This window comes from Spea bombifrons, chromosome 1 (genome assembly GCF_027358695.1).
Source record: "Spea bombifrons isolate aSpeBom1 chromosome 1, aSpeBom1.2.pri, whole genome shotgun sequence".
Taxonomy (NCBI): Eukaryota; Metazoa; Chordata; class Amphibia; order Anura; family Pelobatidae; genus Spea; species Spea bombifrons.
Genome location: NC_071087.1, coordinates 16,215,415 through 16,236,230, shown reverse-complemented (window position 1 = coordinate 16,236,230; position 20,816 = coordinate 16,215,415). Strand labels below are relative to the sequence as shown.

At 38.9% G+C, this 20,816-nt stretch overlaps 1 protein-coding gene across 1 annotated transcript; it reads right to left on the bottom strand.

Moving 5' to 3' along the window:
• Nucleotides 1-1,850: 1,850 nt before the first annotated feature.
• Nucleotides 1,851-17,131, bottom strand: NCAPG (non-SMC condensin I complex subunit G). The gene is made up of 21 exons (XM_053458321.1): nt 16,863-17,131; nt 15,983-16,189; nt 15,038-15,266; nt 13,199-13,344; nt 13,013-13,097; nt 12,096-12,288; nt 11,665-11,814; nt 11,077-11,217; nt 9,555-9,678; nt 9,255-9,344; nt 8,495-8,674; nt 8,271-8,381; nt 7,519-7,638; nt 5,991-6,257; nt 5,670-5,851; nt 5,357-5,531; nt 5,044-5,208; nt 3,915-4,044; nt 3,744-3,827; nt 2,397-2,466; nt 1,851-1,985 (listed from the first exon to the last, which is right to left on the bottom strand). The coding sequence occupies exons 1-21, from the start codon at nt 16,968-16,970 to the stop codon at nt 1,868-1,870; spliced, it is 3,075 nt and encodes a 1,024-aa protein (XP_053314296.1). The 5' UTR covers nt 16,971-17,131; the 3' UTR covers nt 1,851-1,867.
• Nucleotides 17,132-20,816: the final 3,685 nt, after the last annotated feature.

Here is a 20,816-nt window from a genome sequence, read left to right as displayed (position 1 = left end):
ACTACAGGCTATACGGCTGATTTTTGCAGTTCATCTGGATTTCAAAAATTGCCTTCCTCTTCCATTGGTTAAATTTAACCCCATGATCAAAGGGATCATGGGGTTAAAATTTAGTATCGGCCATTTTTAAAAAGGGAATGTAACTTTTTATAGCTATATGATCGCTGTGGTAACATTGGCTCCCACAGTGATCATTTAGCTAGAATACTTAAACTTTTTTTTTTTTTTTTTAAAGTTAAACCAGTTTGTGTTTAGATAATTTAATTTGGGGGTCTCTAGGCAATTTTGATCTTTATTTATCTGCCTTTAGAGACCCCCAAATCATTTTTTTTTTACTTTTTTTGTACATTTTTATTTTTTTAACATATTTTTTATTCTTTTTTACAAGCATTATACCATTGGAAAGGTGAGGCGATTACCTTTCCAACGGTATATGTTGGGGGTCTGTAGCTGCTCAGATGCCGGAGATACAGGCATCTAAGCAGCATGCCCCCATACCGTGAAAACTGACAATTGTCAGTTTTCAATAAAGTTGCGCGGTGACGTCATCGCGTCATTACGCGCGACGTCACCGGCCGGATCGGGTGGTCCCAGTGATGCCCTTCAGAATGAGGGGCAGATCGCCGGGGTAGGTGGTGATGGGGGTCCACAGACCCCCATCAAGGTAGGAGAGTGCTAGCGACGGCATGGTGCCGTCGTTAGCACCTGACTGGGACTGCTAGCGACGGCACCATGCCGTCGTTAGCAGTCAAGGGGTTAAGGAGCCGCCGTGGGTCTTGGGTAAATGATCCGCCCGGGCAGATCTATAGAGGTGCACTTACCGGCAGTCATGCACAGTGAGGAGAGCCAGTGTGTAGCCTGCCAAATAGGTTTTTAAGTACAAGTGAAGAAAGTTTCTCCCAAGAAGCCTCCTCCTCTACATTAGAAAAGTGATATTCATAAAACAGCAATTAAGCCTCCAAAAGAAAGGCATATGGTTTTGGCTGGTATCTTCCTGACTTGTTTGAGTGTGTAATAGAAGGTGAGAGGAACAAGGACAGAACTAGCAGATAAAATAAACATACACCTGAAAAAAAAGGGGTTAAAGGTGGCTTGGCGTTCATATTGCATTCATGAGGGATGCGGCGTATAACCATCTAATACTAATACATTATATATATTATGGTAAAGTGTATGGGAAAGTGGTGGATGGGGTATATATCTCACCTGGTTTTCTCAGCCAGGCACGGTAGCACACATCCAGGAGGATACATGCTGCTTTAGCAGAGCATAGTCTGCTAGGGCTCTTTTGTTTAAAGTTACATGGGCTGGATTTCTTGGACTGGAGGACAGGTTGGAAGTGGGAGAGCTCCAGTCCACACCCTTAGTCCACTACGGGTTTTCCTTACTCCCAGGGGCCCTCAGGTGAGGCTTCCTATGCTTATTACTGGGAGAGGAAGCCTTAAAAGAGAGGGCTGTTAGGTTTGCAGTGTGTAGGAGAGATTGAGTCAAGGAGCAGCTGCAGCCCACCAGGTATGAAGCTTTCCCTATGGACAACTTGTTACTTTGCTTGGTGCCAGACTTTAGGCTTGTAGTGGGATAGTGAGGTTTGTTTTTCCCTTGAAAGTAATTGCCCACTGTACAAGACAACCTTTAGACAAAACTCGGGAGGAGGCGCAATAGCCAGATCACCACTCATGGACAGCTGGAGGAAACAGTAGATATAGAGGCAAAGGTGATAATTGTTAGCCTTATTTGCATATTTATATAGTAACATAGATGCAGTTTTGTGGCGTAGTCATCAAGCATATGAAATTCTTTTATTTTATATATAAAAGACAAAATGATAAAAAAGGCTTTTTTACAATTAGTATGAGAAATATTTTTATTAATTGACTTCTTCATTAAGAAGCTTTGAAAGATTCATTTTGGTTTTCTCCATGGCGGCTGTTTTTGCTCTTCTTGGCGGTCTTGTATTGACAGGTGTAGGGTCTTCAGGTTTGTCACTAAAAACATGAGGAAAATTAAGAGTTTAAGCATGCGTCTCCTTGCTTATATTCGCTTCAGAATAAGGAACCTGCTGGTAGGATATAGCACCCTAGTTATCTTTCTGGCGACTGCGAGTGTTACTGTCACACATTGTTACTGAAATGGTGTAGGCCATTTTTCATCCAGAGATACAAAAGCATACACTAGTAAACATTCAGTTTTTTACCCTTAATAACCAAACAATTAGACAAACACAAGACTAATTTTATAAGCTGTATCTTTCATGGTGAACAATTGTGTGGCTGAAATAAAAATGCACAAGTTTATTTTACTATGCCAGTCTGTAGCAAACCTTTGACTTCATTAACTCAGCCCTCTATACAATGCTGCTTACAGTCTTGCTAGCGCAAAATCATTTTGTGGCTTACCTTCCAGATTCCAGCTGTGACGTTTTACTGGCCTTTCGTCTGTTTGTGGTGGTAGACCCTTTCCTGCGACCTGTAATCATTTGAATCCAAATTGTTTTTCCAGATTAGATGATGGACACACACAAACTGGATTACAGCGTACTATGCGTGGATCATTTTATAATGCATCTCTATAGGGGACTGAAAATACAACGAGCTATAACTTTGTCTCTCTCATAAAGGTTTCCAATACACACGGGTGGGATTTATGAGCAATTCGACCGCAAAGTTTGAAATGTAAAAACATAGGCTGTAGATTCCATTGCCTGTTTTAAGTTGATAAAAACATTTCCACTTGAAATGGCTTTTATAAATAACATTCCTAACATCTCTGCCTGTCTGTGATGAGAACGCAAAGTGCGTTGGATGACCTAGAAACGGCAGATGATATACCAAAAGCATATTACCTATCATAGCGGAATATCTGAAAGATGAGTTGCTTTCAAAACATGACATTGTGTCACACAATCACCCATATCCTTGGCATCTGTGATACAGACACATCCGACAATCCAACTCAAACTGAGCAAACCACCCGTAACTTTTAAACACGTGAATAAGATAAAGGCAGTCATGTCTCTGATATCCTGGGCTACAAGGTCAAGCGTGTATCTGCATTGGTTTTCCCTTTCCCTGGCTTCTGTTTTATTTTATCTGAATTCTGATATTTAAAAAAAAATTAGGTTCATCTTTTGATTTTCCTAGCAGTAAAATATATGGTAAATGTTATTTGAGCAAAACAATAATTAAGTGCTAAAATGTAAACTGAATGTAAATGCATGGGAGGAAATAAAATACTGGTAGAAATTTCAAATGGCCTGGATCAGCATATAAGAAATATTTGTTAAAAGAATATAATATCGTTGAAATGTGTGTAGAGCTCTCCATTAAGCACATTCAATGGAGGTAATAAAACGGACTAACGTAATGTGTTTTAACACATTAAATTGCTTGTGGTTGTGTGCGTTTTATCTTCTCTTATCATTGATTGATTTTGCAATATTTGGTTTAAAGCCAACAGCTGCGGCTAGAGGTGTCAGAATCAGCAGATTCCTCGAGGAGAGATCTGTAGCAAGGGTGTCTGTTCTTGTATGCAATTTCATACTTACAGTTTCCCAAGAGTGAGCATATAATAATAAAAAGGTATATAGAACATGCCAAAGTACCATAAATGGGGATGTTATGGCACTTTGTCCCTGTAACATTTATAAATGACTCAAAATTTAAGCATATATAGTATGAACGTATAGCCAGTCTGTGCTGAATCGTGTAGTCATGAATCATAAATATTATGCTAGGAGTTCATACCTGCATTGGATTTCCCCTTCCCAGGCTTCGGCTTGGCGTTCTCAATGTTTTGTTCAAACACCTCGGTTTCATCTTTATGTTTTCCTAGCAGTAAAAGAACAGTTAACTTACCCCTAGAAACGTGCCATAAATCAGTTTACCTCTATTAAAAGAAATCAGAATTTCAAATACCTTCGTCTTCCTGCTCGGCAGCATGGCCTGTTTCTTGGGATACCTCACTCTCCTCTCTTGAATTCTGGGATTTTTTAAACTGCATTTTTACCTTTTCTATTGCTCTTTCACAGACCTTGTCTGTCACATCCTTCAAAATGAAAAACATACAGGAAATAAACGATTCACATTATTTCTCTTGAATTCATATTTATACAGATCAGCCATAAAATTATGACCACCTGCCTAATATTGTATAGGTCTCCTTTTGCTGCCAAAACAGCCTTAACCCATCTAGGCATGGGCTCCACTAGACCTCTAAAGGGGTGTTGTGGTATCCGCACCAAGACATTAGCAGCAGATCCTTTAAGTCGCGTTGTGGGGGGCTCCATGGATTCATCCTGGTGTCGTGTGTTCTCCAAGTAAGGGATGCACACGCAGCCGGCCATCCACGTGATGTAAAAGAAAATGTGATTCCTCAGACCAGGCCACCTTCTTTCATTGCTCTGTGGTCCAGTTCTTAAGCTCGCATGCCCATTGCATGGGCTTTCGGCAATGGGCAGGGGGTCAGCGTGGGCACCCTGACTGGTCTGTGGCTACATCGCCCCATACGCAACAAACTGCGATGCACTGTGTGTTCTGACACCTTTCTATCAGAACCAGCATTAAGCTACAGTAGCGCGTCTGTTGGATTTGATCACACGGGCCAGCCTTGTGCACCAATGAACGTTGGTCGCCTTTCATCGCTTTTCCTTCCTTGGACCACCTGATAGGTGCTGACCACTGCAGACCGTGAACAACCCACAAGAGCTGCAGTCTTGCCCATTTTTCCTGCTTCTAACATCAACTTTGAGGATGAAATGTTCAACGCTGCCTAATATCCCCCCCTGACAGGTGTCATGATAAGATTATCAGTGTTATTCACGTCACTTGTGAGTGGTCATAATGTTATGACTGATTGGTGTATATTTCTGAAACAGTGTGCTAAATCGTGTTCTGAGACAGGTAGTACAATCAACCATGCTGGTACATAACCTACAAAAACAAAAATGTGTTTTTTATTTTAAATTGATTTAATTTAACTAGTGCATAAATTACAAAACTTTAAGGAAAAAAAAAAACACTGGCAAACCCCCAAAACAAAACATACCTCCAAAATTGTATCCAGGAGTGGAAGTAGAAGGTCTTCCCCATATTCTGGAAGGAGCTCTAAAGAGCTTAAACATTTAGCATATATACGAGCATCCGGAGAAGTAGGATCTTTTATTATTTCATTGCAAATTTTAATTGCCAAGCTGTCATGCAATGAGGGACCCTGAAGCACAAAAATTTTTAACAATATTAATTACATTATACTATAGTATATACCATGTAAAATTAGTTATTGCATTATTTGATTCATCAAGTCAACGCTGTAGATTCATTCTTCAAATAAAGGAAAAAGTTAAGTATTTTACACATACTTGATTGTCCTGCAAAACTTTATTCTTTGTAGTTAATCCACTTGGCCTAGTCAGATCCACCAGTAATTCTGCAACATTAGCAACATCAACGTCTGCTAAAGGTGAGGAAGCCGGGGCATTAAACAGAGTATTCAGGGTGGGAAGGAAGGACTCCTCAAAACATTCCTGATTTGCTCTACGGAAAGAAACATTATTCTATTAATAATATTTAAAGGTTCCCTTGTTAATCTTGGCACTAGTTTAAAACAGGATTACGTTATAAGTTAAAAAAAAAACCAATATTGTAGTCAGAGATACATTTTATATCACATACCGGCAAGAATAAGCAAATATGGGGAAGAAAACCCCCAGACAATGCCGAAGTTTTGTGTCCTCTTCAGTCACAGGATTATACCAAAGCAAAATTAGTCGTGAAAGCAGCTTGGCACTTATTAGTCTTCCAGAGAACATGAGTTTAGCCAAGCCTTCTGCCGTCTCTGTTCTGATTTCTGAAACCTGCAAAGACCAGACATTGAAATGCCAGCGCAGTCTTCATAAAACACAGTAACAAAGCCTGTTTCTGAATGGTGGGTTTATAAGGCTACATTGATCACATCAAATGTGTATTAATAAGTATGTTTATAAGTTCAAATACCTCGCTATCCAAGAAGCTTGAAAATAGTTGCAAGATGCCATTAACAGTAGAAAGTTCTTCTTTTACTTCTTCACTAGTTTTGCTTTCATCGGATGTATTTTGTTCCTGGTGCTCAGATTCATCATTTGTGTCTTCATCTGATTTGCATTGGGAATCATCTGTATTTTCTCGCTTTGCCTTTAAAATTTCTAAGCCAAACAGCAGAAGCATGTCGAAGACAGCATTCAAGGCACTTGTTCTCACTTTAACTTCATCAAGCTGAGATATCTATAGAAAAAAATTAACATGAACCATAAACACATAAAGATGGCAAAATGTTTGAGAGAAATTATCTCCACCTTAGTACTCATGAATTCCATGTTTGTCCAGTGCTCCTGAAGGTGGAATCAGGAGTAAGGAAGCTGTTCTTTGTGACTTTCATTTGGTCACTTGGGCTCTAACAGTGGCTAAGCAGAGTCCCATTGCCTTGAAAATGGCTGTGTAAAAAAAAAAACCTGCATGCTGATTTGCTTCTGCAAGTCTGTTTAGATACCACAAATTAAACTCCAAAATTACTACCTCAAATTATGTTCAGCTAATATATTTTATAGTGGTAATTGAATTGACCCTTAATAGCAAATCATAAGCTGCAAAATATAACATTAACCACACGATTCCAGAAAAGAAATACATAAAATGAATATTCAATTTTCCATAATTGACAACTGTGTTGTACTTCCGAAAAGAGCTGCCAATGCACACACTAGGCTTATCAGGGGAGTAAAAGGTTGTGTCCTTCCGGTATGCTTTTCCATAGCACACTGCACCGCTTCTGTGCTTTTGTTTTGTGGAGGTTGGAGGCAAATAAAATCTGCATCCCCAATTCTCTCAGGATTTCCTAGAGATACTGAAGGACCAGGATCATCTTGCACTAAAATATCCCCAATTTACTGGAGCTGGACTTCAAGGTTTACGCCGTAAAGAAATAAGAAATGTCATTATGCATGGCAGTCAACCAAACACGTGTCTTGTGCCTACATTTTACCACCAACAGCTTGGTATCAGCAAGTTTTTTTTTTGGAAACTCTTAGTGGTTTCGTCTTAAGGTATCACAGGTCACTGTGTTTAGACAAAAAAAGAGCTTTTTTTGTTCACTGATGACCTTTATGACAGTGCCATAAAACCGATATGGGCTTAAACTGGAGTTATCAAGATGAATGCTGGGGTTGGCAGCAGAAAGGAAAATATCTGGCAACGAGCCTGCTGCAAGGATCCATTCCATAGAAGGGTCAGGCTCAGTACTTGGGGCATCAGGATCTACCCCCAAAATACCATATGCCTCTTCAGTGGTACACTTCTTAAAATAAATGTTTATTTTTCTCTCTTCCTAACCAGCAAATTCCACAATAACAAATTCCCTACTAACCACCAAAAGTTTATTTTTTTGCTAATGTAATGCAAAAAACACCACACTGTCTCTCCAACTCACAAGTTGGTCTCTAAGGGGGTTAAACACATAGTAACATAATATAGACGCGGCAACACTTACTTGCAGGAGTAAAGGAAGGTGTTGTCTAGCAAAATCCTTGTTCTGTAAAGCACAGCATCCAATGCATAACACAGCCATATTTCTTACGGATGGATGAACATTAGTTATTCCTGGGAGGATCTGTTGAGGACATTGTTAACTATAACACCGCACATAAATATTTGACAGAAACATAAAACCCCAATAATTAGTTCGAGAGGAATACGTCTAGAATTTGAACCAGTATAAACGGACATGAGAAGTCGCAAACATAAAAATACACTTGGAGAATATAGTTTAATAGCAATTCATATTTAAACTTAGGACAATAATTAATAAAGTGGGCCGGTCTGTTTTCTAAACCCTACCAGAGGAAAAATAAAAATATGCAATAGTGTAGTAATTGTTTTAGTGCCAGGATATTTTTTTTTATACCTCAGTGGATCCACCTCACTGGCATTCCATGCCATCATGAAAAAAGTAGCCCAAAAAAACATATCATGATGGCATGGAACGTCATGAAGTAACGGTGTGCGCCCTGGTGCAAACCACTACCTGACAGTTCCTGGTTTAGGGAACAGTCTTGCATCTGAGGCAGTCCCCTGAAACCCCCCATTTACGAATCTGAATGAACACGATGCTCTATTCATGTAAAGTGTGTGCTGCTCATCTGTCAGAGATTCTTGCTTACATGGAAAGTACCTTTAATGGAAGTTTCTATCTAATTTGTTTGAAAAATAGGGGAGGGGGTGTGCAAAGAAATGAGAGCTCACCAAGGATTCTGTAATTTCATTCAATGTCCCTCCTAGACCTTTGGAAAGAGAGATGTGCTTCAAAAGTTCATTGCACATAATCAGACATTTAAGGAGTGTTTCTGGGTCATTCTAAAATTTAAAAAAGACATGTCAATCAAGAGCATGAATTAATGTGATTTGCAATAAAGAGCACAAGAAGGAGGGGAAAAAAAAAAAAAAAAAAAAGAAAAAAAAAGTTCCACCTTCTCCACTCGCATTTCTTTGATTTCTGGCTGTTCAGCTTCTTTGGTCAGCTGTGTTTTCAGACGTTCCAGCTCTGCCACTTTTTCCTTCAACTCAGATGCACGATTAAAATCTTGCAGATTTATGCTGTCTTCTAATGCTTGTTTGGTTTCAATAAGTTGCACTTTTACATCAGCAAGCTGAAACGGACAATAAGACTGTTAGAAGAATCAGACCACTCTAACATCTGTTCTATTTATCCCCTAAAATGCCTAATATTTTTAAGGGATACGTTAGGGGATTTAGTTAAGTTTACAGAAAAAAAAAACTGTATATTGTACCACCAGAACGGCCAACATGTATTAACAAAGGGGAAAATATTAGGAGATCCAGCAAATTGTATGTAAAATTGTAAACCACCACGAGAAATAATTTATTCACAAAAAATGATTTGGCTGGAAAGTTTCAAGAATCTTCTGAGGAATAGCAATAAGCCGCTTAGTAATGACCATTTTTTACACCATAACAGTGAAGCTAACAGTAGTTACCCAGCAGATGCCATGCAATACAAGTGGTTCACTCAAACACAGCTTCTGCCCACCGTCTGGTAGGTAGCACAGACTGAGTGATTTAGTACATGCATGTATTCTAGCTTTTAAAAGGTTACTGTACACGTTACTGCACTGAAGAGGACTATCCCTTAAAAGAAGATAATCGATAAGACATATAGTCATGCGGCAACACCGGAACATAGGAAGACATTTAAATAAAACCCTTTACCTTTAACTGTAGCTTCCTAGATGCTGCAAGGTCCGTAGGATTTTCCACGGTGACAATTGGCTCTCGAAGCTCAGAGATAATTTCTGCTACCTGTTTTGTTCCAAACATTAAAAAGGCATATTGTACGTTTTACAGATTAAAATTTTACAGGGAAAATAACCACACAGTCTAAATTTATTTCACAGGTACGGCCATATCTTTGCAAATTGTTTCCTAAATAATTCCATGCAAAAATGCCTAAAGGCCAAACATCTACATAGTTGGTAACGGTCTAGTATTTCAACACATTAGGTTACATACTGTTTGAGTTCTGTGATCATCATCTCTGAGAATCACAAGCAACAATTCCACTAGGGATGATATTAGAGATGGCGGAGTATTAGGCAAAGCAAGGATCTCCTGGAGAACAGCAATAAGCCGCTTTCTGCAATTGAAGCAAAAAATCAATACGTTAACAAAAAAGGTGTCCATATGAAACAGATGATTAAAACATATTATGCTCTTCCCATTACCCATTCACTTCAATGTTGAAATGTTTTCATAAATTGCCTAGATGACACTCAAAGCCAACAGGGTAGCTAAAATATACCTTTTTATTTCAGTTTTGGGGATATTTGGTTTAAGCGTTATAGACTATCTCCCTCAACAAAGCAGAATCCAGTGGCCTCTGGTGGAAAATAAATCCATACAAATCTTAAGAATTTAAAATCACTGGTTTTGTGTGAGTCTTACATTAAAAAAAGCAATTCTTGTGCCAAGCGTAGGTACCAGATTTTAGTAGAATTAGGTTTTGACTACCTCATTTCACTATTATAAAGGACCACAAATGCCCTGTTTCTGCACTGATAAAGGTTGAGTTGTCCCTTGATATTTTATAGTTCAATGGATGAGGAGACTCTGAAATCTCGCTGTTTTAAACTAAACATTATACAGAGCCAAACAAGCACTTCCTGCAGAAGCTCACTGAGGTTGGTCCTTCATAAGATGTTGAAACCACAAATCTCCTGCTCCCAATCAGATCTCACATTTGATTAACAGACGCCCATGTGTATAATCTCAAGGTGGCCCTCTAATACATACCACTATATGGACAAAAGTATTGAGACGCCTGGCTATTAAACCAAGAGGGACTTATATGACATCACATTCTAAATACATAGACATTAATATTAAAGTTGTGTTCTCCCTCCCCCTATATCTGGGAAGGCTTTCCACAAGATTTTGGAGCGTCTCCGTGGGAATTTTCACCCATTCAGCCAGTGGAGCATTTGTGAGGTCAGGGGTAATCTCCGTTCCAGTTCATCCCAAAGGTGTTGGGGTTGAGTTTAGGGCTCTGTGCGGTTGGTCAAGTTCTTCCCAAAGTCATCCAACCATGTCTTTCTGGACCTTGCTTTGTGCAATGGGGCACAGTCATGCTGGAATAGACAAGGTCCTTCCCCAAATTGCTGAACAGGACATACCAAAACATTTTGGACAATGCTATGCTTCCAACATCAGTGCCTGACCTCACAAATGCTCTACTGGATGATTTTGATGATTATATATATACACTTCACCGTTACATTTAAATATATCACACAAACACATACAGCTGTATTAAGGACAAAGGCAACGAAGACTTGCTGATCATCTTCAAGTTTAAATAATCTAAAACTATTCCTTTAAATGAAGTACGTTTCTTTTAGCAACTGATATGTCACCACTTTTGTTTCTAGGTGGTTATAAAAAAAAAAAAAAAAAAAAAAAAAAAAAAGATAATGAATGTGTGGGATGGTTTCTATAGCAAAGGTAAAGGCAAGTAACAAAAAGTACTGTGACCTACCTGCCTCCCTCTTCACTGGTATCCAGGCAGCCTATTATATAAATCAGCTGCTGGCCTATGAATTCTTTTGTCATCAAGTCTTCAATTTTAGTAATATCAGCTCTCTCTTCTTCTGTAAGAACAGGAAGGCTCTGAAGGTAACTGAAGAAAAATACACACAGCAGAAAATTGTAAGCAGATTTAAGGCATAAGTAGGTATTTCTTTTGACAATCGTATAATTCACAAATGTTAGCGATGTGTTCTAACCTATTTAGAACAGAGTTAACTGTACACAAAGCATATTAAAGGATGAATGGTAAAATGTTCCAGGTTTCCCTCAATTACTGCACATTACTGCAGCTGTTAAAGGTGTAAGAATTACAAAAAATATAGTTTACGGCATATAAAATAGATTATGTATTTATTGTTTTATATAGGGTCATCAAATTCCGTAGCGCTGTACAGTGGGTAGACAGGAAATAAGTAGTGTATAACATAACAATTTAACTTACATAACAGGTGAGGCGTGCCCTGCTCAAACAAGCTTACAATCTACAGGATTGTATAATTATACATCGAGTTGTAGGAATCAAAATCACAAATCTTACCTTGACAGATACTCAGCATAAACAGCTGGCTCTGGTAAAATTTGCTCTAGCGCTGCATCTCCCTCATCTCCTTTGGATTTCAAGTATTCACAAAGAGCTTTCCAATAAAGAACATTTTCTGGCGTTAGAGTCTCCACTGGGATCAGTTTTCTAGAACATTCAAAAGACGACACATAGATATTACAATAGACTTTATTGCTAGAAAAGACCTCCAGCACACTGGCGGAACAAAAAATATTTTACATAAGTCCTTCATTAGAGCAATTAACTTTCTTTGCTAGAGGTAAAGAGCACTTCTTGAGTGAGAAACGTCAAATGAAAAATTACTCTCTTACTATACAGATGTAATTTACTGTTCCATCAAGAAACATGCAATATTTACTTGAAATTGTATTAGCACTCGCACAAAATATTTTGACTTGTGGGTCTACCTGTCGTCAATATTTTTGCAGTTTTGAACAAGCTCATCGACAGGAGATAAAGAGAACATCGCATTCAGTGCAGACACGGCAACCTCTGGAGAGTTTTCTACATCCAGACGGTGAAGCAGTTCTAAGACATCCCCTTCGGTATATCTCAGCCAAGCCTGAAGAAGTTTCTTCTGCATGATTTCTTTTACCGCCTCTGTAAAATTAAACTTTGTTTTTATTATATGTAACAAATATTTGGCTGCCAATACAGATTTATCATCAATACTCCTTTCTTAAAAGCAGTGACTGTGTGTAAGGTGAAAAATCTTAACTTTAATTGGGCTCACACGAGAAAACCGTCTACAATGCACCCCCAGGCCATACGGGATTGCATAGTGTGTGCACGGCTAGGGCGATGGTTGGCTTCAGTGTACCTAGGAGCCATGGAGCTACATTGGCAGTAGGTTCATATGCAGTTCTGCTATATGCTCAAGTACAGCTAGCCATCAGGCACTACCAATGAGGCCAAACATAGTAGGTTTATCCTACACAAAAACTGATTCAGTTTCACAGCTAACATTGTCATTAAACTAATGTTTTTTCCCTTGCCACTATTTATTCGATAAACAGCATCCAATTGTTTAGGGTGAGAAAGCTGAACAGAAGCAAAAAAACATTTCAATTCACCAACCATACTTTATGAAGGCCAAACATTGATAAATTTCTCCTGAAAGGTGGCATTTTCTGGCCCTGCATACAGTTCAATAATGATAGGAGATATATTTATCTCAACTCATTTACAAGTAACTTCTAGTGAGCAGAGACAGCATCCTGTATATGTGACATTTATCACCATGTCGTATGCAACATCCTCAGCCATAAGAAATCTCTTATAATGAACTTTAATTTGCTAGAGCAGATAGACGAAGAGCATTTACCTGATCGGTCATTAAGTCCTTGTTGCAAAAGCTTCACTCTCTGGGCAATGGACAAAGCTTTAATGTGAACTTTTTCTGACAAAACCTGAAAATAAATCAATTACTACTCCATAGGTTACTTTTTAAGATTATTATGATATCATAGTCAGTGTAACGTTTTTAAGCCCTACTCCACTCCAGAATTACCTGGTACGCTAGCTTTCTCACAAGTTCCTTCACATCCATAGTGCGACCTACAATTTTTGGCAGGGTGTGTGCTGAAGGAGCGATACAGGATAACGCAGCTCTACGAACCTCGGCATTTGAATCGTTTTCTAGCAAGTGCATGTAAGCTTTAAAAAAATAAAAGATAACACGGAAACTTTGATTTGACTTGCAAATGAATCACAAAATTGATAAAACCCCAAAAACCAATCAAAATGTTATATGCGCACACGTGTAAACACAATGATTGCCTCTAGAACAGAGAAAACAAAAGGTTCACATAGCTGGCATTTACACTGTAAGGTTTTTTCGTCGTTTATTTTTCTGTTGCTTTTTCCAATCGTCTCGTAAACATTCAATAATTACAGTTCATCGCCTAGTTAGGGGTCATGCACATTGACTGTTTGGCTTGGCTATAGCTTTTGAGTGATGGTCAAGGAGTAGATTTATTAACGTGGGAGAAACAGCAAGATGAAATCACTTTGGTATAAGGAGTGTGCAACAGATCCCAGAAGATTTCTGCAAGGATGAGCAGGAGAAGCTTCAGCTCACAATATTTACAATCCACTAGGAAGGATACAGTTCAAACCAGTATTATGATTTTGTCACAACCAGGTTTTGACACTAGGTGTCCCTGTACAGTTGCCACGGCTTAAACCTCTCGCACACAGCGTCACATGCCAGGAGTACAAAAATCTCAGACTGCCAATTACCAAATGAAATAAATGCAAGTCGGCTCTACAACAGTTACTGATAACTTTAATTGTATGGTTCGTATTCAAAGCACCCAACGTAACATAAACTATATTTAGGTGAACGGATTACTCAGACACATCATAAAGTAAACCGTTTGTTCTAGATAGATGTAGACACATGTGAATTATTGGAGATGTAGGTCAAAAACGGATGTATTTATGGGCAAATCTACCAACAGCCCTCTGACGTGAAAGCCACACCGTCCACTTTCCACAGAACGACAAAGAACATTTCAGCTTGGCTCCTAAATAAGAACATGCAATTTTCCCATCTCGGGGTCTATGTTTCAGTGTGAAGCTGTTAAATTCTTTGTAATTTGATTACAGACACTTTCAAGCTATGTATAATGTAAAGCATTCATCTCTTGTTTCCATAGCAACTGGTCTCAATTTAAGCCACAACATATCCTCATACTACTGACCTTAGTTATCCAGATATCACACTGAACAAGACAGTATTTTGAGAACTAGCACTAGATAGATCTAATTTTCTTTTGAGTTAAGTACAGGAGCAACACAAATTAGTCCATTTCCAGATCGCTTGCTATAAAACTGAAGAAGATCAGATGCATATGTATTTTCATTTTGTTTGGACTAATCAATCCTTTACAGACATCATCAGCGTCTTATTTTTACACTATATGAAGTAATTAAATGGCTGCCCACCAAGGTTAGAATTTTTTTTCTAAAAGTTGGCATTAAACCAAAAGCATGAAGGGTGGAAATAAACAGCAGACTGTAGCAGTGCTACAGTCATTTTATATAAATCTAATTTGTTATGAAAAGAAAAAAAATCACAGCAATACGATGGGAAATTTTACCATACAGGGGGGAGGGATAAAAATCAAATCTGGTTATCCTGTGGGGCACATGTAGCAATGCATGTCACATTTTGATCACAAGTCAAACCCAATCCTGTAAATTGGCGAGTCAGCACTATACCAGAACACGAATTGCGCGACTGACTCTCGGAATGAAACGTCAATGTATTTTTTTTTGTTTGTTTGAAAGCGGCAAAACAGTAGTAATTAGAATGCGGTGGAAAAACAGGAGCAACTTATCTTACAGTTTGAAACTGGACAGTTGACATCACTGGGGTCCTGAAGTCTGGCAAGGGCCAAAACCGCCTGAATTCGCACGTTTGGAACTCTGTCCTTCAAGCGGATGAGCATTGCGTCATGAATCCTATCGAACAAGTCATCATCGATCTGAGCGTTTTCTGGTAGATTCACCAAAAGCTTATTAATGAGCTGACAAACTCTGAACCTCACAGCCATGCTATTAGCGGTATGTGACTAGAAGAGAAAATACTTCAAGGTTAATGCACTGTAAAAACAAACAAACAATCTCATTACACCACCAAGGCAGATTTAACATCTTTTTTCCAAGTGCTGTCATAACTAGGCTGTCTGAATTGGATATACCGATAATCAGTTTAAACGTTTGCCTAAAGGTGGCAGCCTGTGGCAGTGTCAGAATTATCTGATCAACTTGCTTTACGCACTACATCTTCTTACATTTACAAAAGCTGCAAGAAACAGGCGACATAACATTACAAAGGACAGTTCCTTGGAATGGGATGTTTAGATGGCTGCCCCCACAGCATACACATATATTGCTTATTTTACTTTCTAAACACCATTACATAGGCTTATTTCATGTACAGAATTTGGGAAAAAGCAGATGTGCCCCTTATTCAATAACAGTCATACGTTAATTATGTTTTAGAAGTTTAGAATCTTATACATTTTATTTCACAGAAACACAAATTGAAAATTATGGAAACGCGGCAGTATTTGATTCACCGGACATTTTTGAATCTGTTCACGTGGGGCAGGATCATTTCAGCTTTAGCAAGATAATTCACTACGTGTGTTACTTTAGCCCAGGGGTGTCCAACCTGCGGCCCTCCAGCTGCTGCAGGACTACATCTCCCATAATGCTCTTTCAGCTAAGGGGCCGCAGGTTGGACACCCTTGCTTTAGCCGATCTGTTCACATAAAGCAAATACCTGCAGCAGGAAATTAAACAAGTAATTCACTGGAGAGTTTTCCTCATCAGTCTCATCCTCCTCTTCGTTTTCACAGTTATGAAAAGACGCCACAAACTTTGCTACAAAATCCATAACTCTTTCCACTGAAGGCTCTCTTCTGTAGACAATTAGAGGGTACTTAAGGTAGTGAATAAACTCCTCCAGAAAGATAGATTTATCCTCCAGCTATAAAAAACAAACAAACACACAAACAAAAAACAAAGCACTCAGATCAGAAAATAGACATTTTTTACAAAACAAAATTTTTTAGGTTTTCTTTCTATTATGCTGGACCATTGGAAACAATCACCAACAAAACATCAGCAGCAGGATACTCAACAATTTTACGATAAACCCAAATCTATCGCAAGCAGATCCTCATCGATTTTCTCTATTTCTTGTTAATATCCATGTCCAAACTGTTAATATTTGATCTAATTAAATATATATAGTATATTTTTGTAACAAAACATGGAATGTATGCAGAAGCTAAAAAGCTGTGTATTACATAACACAATATATAAGTGATTGTGTGTATATAAAGCTTTCAAAACTGGAAGGAATTAAACAGCAATTTGCAGATTATGAATGGAGGAATTGAGATTAAAAACAGGCAATCGGTGCAGATAAAATGTATTTTTTTATTTTTTGCTTGGTCCTCCATTGTTGGCTATGGATTTCATCACGATCCGGTATTGGATCCAGAATATTCTCCAAAACGTTGTGTTGTGTGTACAAATACATGCACACGCGTGTATAACATTTAATACACGTACCTGACCCTCCCCCCTTTATGTAATTATTTAATAAAAGCAGCCAGAGGTGGACATTTTTACCAAACCCCCGCTCTATCACCCACCTTATCATAGGTGGCTCTCAGAGAAGACACCAGCTTTGCATGGTTCTGATGCGGCTTCTGAGACAAGTCAAAAGCCTCTTTTATCTGTAGACTCTTCTCTCCCGTCATTGTGCGGGTTCGGGGAATATGTACTTATATTATCACCGTTATCGCTTCTACTAAATAGTATTTTATTTTCTGCCTAAAAAGCAGAGCAGAAACAGCAGCTCACAAATCCCGCTCCCGCCTGCAACAGTTCGAAACTGCGAACCCGCCTCAGCATTCAAAAATAAGGTGCTACGCAGAGTAGCTTGCTGATGTTCAATTACGTCACTTCTATGCGACGCCTACTGTGTAACAGGATTTTGGCGCGCATTGCGCCGCTGGATAGGAAGCCCTGGCATTCCAGAATAGTTTTTAAACGTGTTTCCTGAGTAGGTTATAGAGGAAAATAGTCACACTTCGGATAAGAATACTGGGTGGCCCAATGTCTGCGTATTGGCTCCGACAAAATGGCATTATGTCGCTAATAGAGATTGCAGGATATGTTTAGTCTCTTGTGTGTAGAACTCCGTGGGAGATGCGTTAGTGTAGGAGCGATGTCTGTCAGAGATGCTGCGCCAGGGGGTCTCGATCCTAATTTGGGGATATTGGAGAGTGAAAGAATACTCGATGTTATCATTTGAACTAGACAACCTGCACATTGTTATGGTTACAGAAGATTTTTATTGGGTACAAACCACAACTCATAGTCAAGCTATCAGACAGTTTCAAATCAGTGGTCATGCCATCAGAAGCTTTTTCTTTAGATTAGCAAAAGGTGTATAAAAACTGCAAACGTGCTAATAATCATATAATGATAACAATTTTGAATGAATTAAGTAGAGTTCTCAAACAAATATACAAAAGTTTATTAACAGGTATGTGTATTAAATAGACCTGTGAGCTTAACTTCTCGGTTGATAAAGTATTTCAAGGGCTGTTTAGGGATAATATTCAAGAATTCATTAGGAAGAGCAGTATTATTAGCACAAATCAGTATGGTTTTATGAAACATAGGTCCTGTCAAACTAATGTAATTACATTCTACAAAGAAGTAAGTAGAAGTGTAGATCAGGGTGTGGCAGTGGATGTAATCTACTTGGATTTTGCCAAGGTGTTTGACACGGTTCCACACAATAGGTTAGTATTAAAACTGAAGGAAATTGGTCTAGATGCAAATTCTTGTTCTTGGGTAGAACATTGGCTTGGAGATAGAGTACAGAGAGTTGTTATAAATGTTAAATTTCAAGCTGTTCAAAAGTGGTAAGTGGTGTCCCTCAGGGTTCTGTTCTGGGACCAATTTTAATCAACATATTTATAAATGACCTGGCAATAGGCGTGGAAAGTTATGTTTCTGTGTTTGCAGATGACACTAAACTGGGTAAAGTAATACAGTGCGAGCGGGATATTACAGTGCTGCAGAGGGATCTAGATAGACTGTGGGACTGGGCACACAAATGGCAGTTGAAATTCAATGTAGATAAATGTAAAGTTATGCACTTCGGGCTAGTGAATGCACAAGCAACCTACACCCTAAACAGTAGTGAATTAGGAGTAACGACAAATGAGAAGGATTTGGGAATTGTTGCCTAGACAACAAACTAGGCAACAATGTGCAATGTCAGTCAGCAGTTGATAAGGCCAGTAAGGTACTGTTGTGTATAAAAAGGGGCATCAATTCACGGGTTAAAAAATATTATTTTGCCTCTATAAATCACTGGAAAGGCCGCACCTTGAATATGCTGTGCAATTTTGGGCACCTATTCTAAAGAAGGATATAGCACTAGAAAGGGTGCAGAGGCAGGCTATAAAAGGAATGGAGCACTATAGTGATGAAGAAAGGTTAACAAATTTAAATCTGTTAAAACCGGCGCCTCAGATGGTATATGATAGCATTATATAAATATATTCGGAGCCAATATTATGTGCCTGCAGAGGTAGTTTTTTCGGAGTCAGTACAGACGTTTAAACCGCAACTGCATGGGTACTTGGAAAAACATAATATTCAGGGATATAATCTTTAATTATGGGCAAACGGCTTATTGATCCAAGGAGAAATCTGCCATTTTGGGGTCAAGAAGGAATTTTTTCCCCTGGTTAGTGCAAAATTGGAAAGAGCCAAACTGGGTTTTTTTGCCTTTTGGATCAAAAGCAACAAATTAACAGATATAGGAAAGGCTGAACTTGATGGGCGCATGTCTTTTTTTCAGCCTATGTAACTATGTAACCCCTTAGCGACCTTTGATGGTTCAGGGCCGTCACGCAAAAACGGTCTGTTAACGACCTTTGGCCTGAACACCTGAGGCCAGCCCTGGAAACGCATGTACAATGTTGGAAAATTACATTTACCAAGTACTGGGCTGATATTTGGGGTGCTATATCTTTAAATTTCCACAGTAAAAATGCACCATATTCTGACAAATAATAGTTGGGTATGTGTGAGATATGTGCAGTGTAACTGTATTGGTTCATTGGGGGAATTTTTTTTAACCCCATGTAGAATGTTGAAAAATCACATTTACTATCTACTGGGCTGATATTTGGGGCACCATATCTTTAAATTTCCACAGTAAAAATACACCATATCCTCACAAATAATAGTGGGTATGTGTGTGTGAGATATGTGCAGTGTAACTGTGTTGGTCCAATGGGGAATTTTTTTTTAACCACATGTACAATGTTGGAAAATGGCATTTACCAAGTACTGGGCTGATATTTGGGGTGCTATATCTTTAAATTTCCACAGTAAAAATGCACCATATTCTCCCAAATAATAGTGGGTATGTGTGTGTGAGATATGTGCAGTGTAACTGTGTTGGTCCAATGGGGGAATTTTTCTTAACCCCATCCATGCTTTCATGCACACTCATTCACAAACATTTAAATACTCATTCATTCCCTTATTCACGCATACTTGCTCATAAACCCTCCCCCACGCCTTGCCTGAACTGCAGATCTCTCACTCGCAGACTTCTGCAGGGGCCCGGCTTCTTCTGCAACTTCTCGTGTCCCGCCCCCCGAGTAAGAAGGAGGGGAGCAGAGGCACGTGACGTGCATTCATGTAACTCTGCTGGGTTCCTGTTCTCCTGGCCGGTACAAGAGACGCTGCTCGCGCACTGTGCGACCAAAGCACTGGTAAGCATCATGGCCCTATTTGAGGTCTGACTAGAAGACTACCTCGATTATAAAATGAGGGGCATTTTTCAGAGCATTTGCTGGTACGTGTGTGTGTGTGTGAGCATTGAGGCATTCAGCAACACTGCGATGTCTGGCCCCTCCCCAAAGCATTCAGCGACACCGAACTCCCACCCCAGAATGCGCTGTGACCGCTCTGGAGAGTGATTTTGCCACTCGCAAGATGGCGGCATCCTTTAAAAAAAACAAATGGAGTTGAAAACAGATCTCAGACCCTCCTTAGAATCTGGCTCCACTTGCAGGTTGAATACAGGTACTGCATTCAACAATGCAAGTCACTGGAGCCCAGCTTTCTAATCTCAATGTGATTAGTAAAATAAATAAATTAAAAAAAAAAATAGTTTGAAACAAAAATAGTAAAATGTAAAAATAAAATCCCACTGATGTCACCATCAGGGGAACCTTCAAGTTCCAAAAAATAAATAAAGTAAAAAAGGGCAAAAAAATTAAATAAATATATATATATATATATATAAATATTTTTATGAGCAAGTCCTAAAATTAGCGCTTTAGCTTAAAACACTTCTTGCATGGAAAGAGTTAAAATACTGTTAAATGCTCGTGGGGTGTCTACTTTAAAAAAAACGTAAGGGTAAATTGAATTGGCCGGGTTCAATAATGTCCCAATCAACACCGGGGAAGGATGACCACATGTCTAATTCCCAATTTGAAAAATGCACATGCCCCAAATGTGGCCTTTTAGCCCCCCAAAAACCCGACAAACCCATGCATGTCACT

Excerpts from the sequence above, each read along its gene's own strand:
- NCAPG (XM_053458321.1), bottom strand. The coding sequence starts at position 16,970 with ATGACGGGAGAGAAGAGTCTACAGATAAAAGAGGCTTTTGACTTGTCT. Across the intron at positions 16,190-16,862 it reads TGAGAGCCACCTATGATAAG|CTGGAGGATAAATCTATCTT; the intron begins GTGGGTGATAGA and ends TGTTTTTTATAG. Across the intron at positions 9,679-11,076 it reads ACCAGTGAAGAGGGAGGCAG|AAAGCGGCTTATTGCTGTTC; the intron begins GTAGGTCACAGT and ends CTTCAATTGCAG.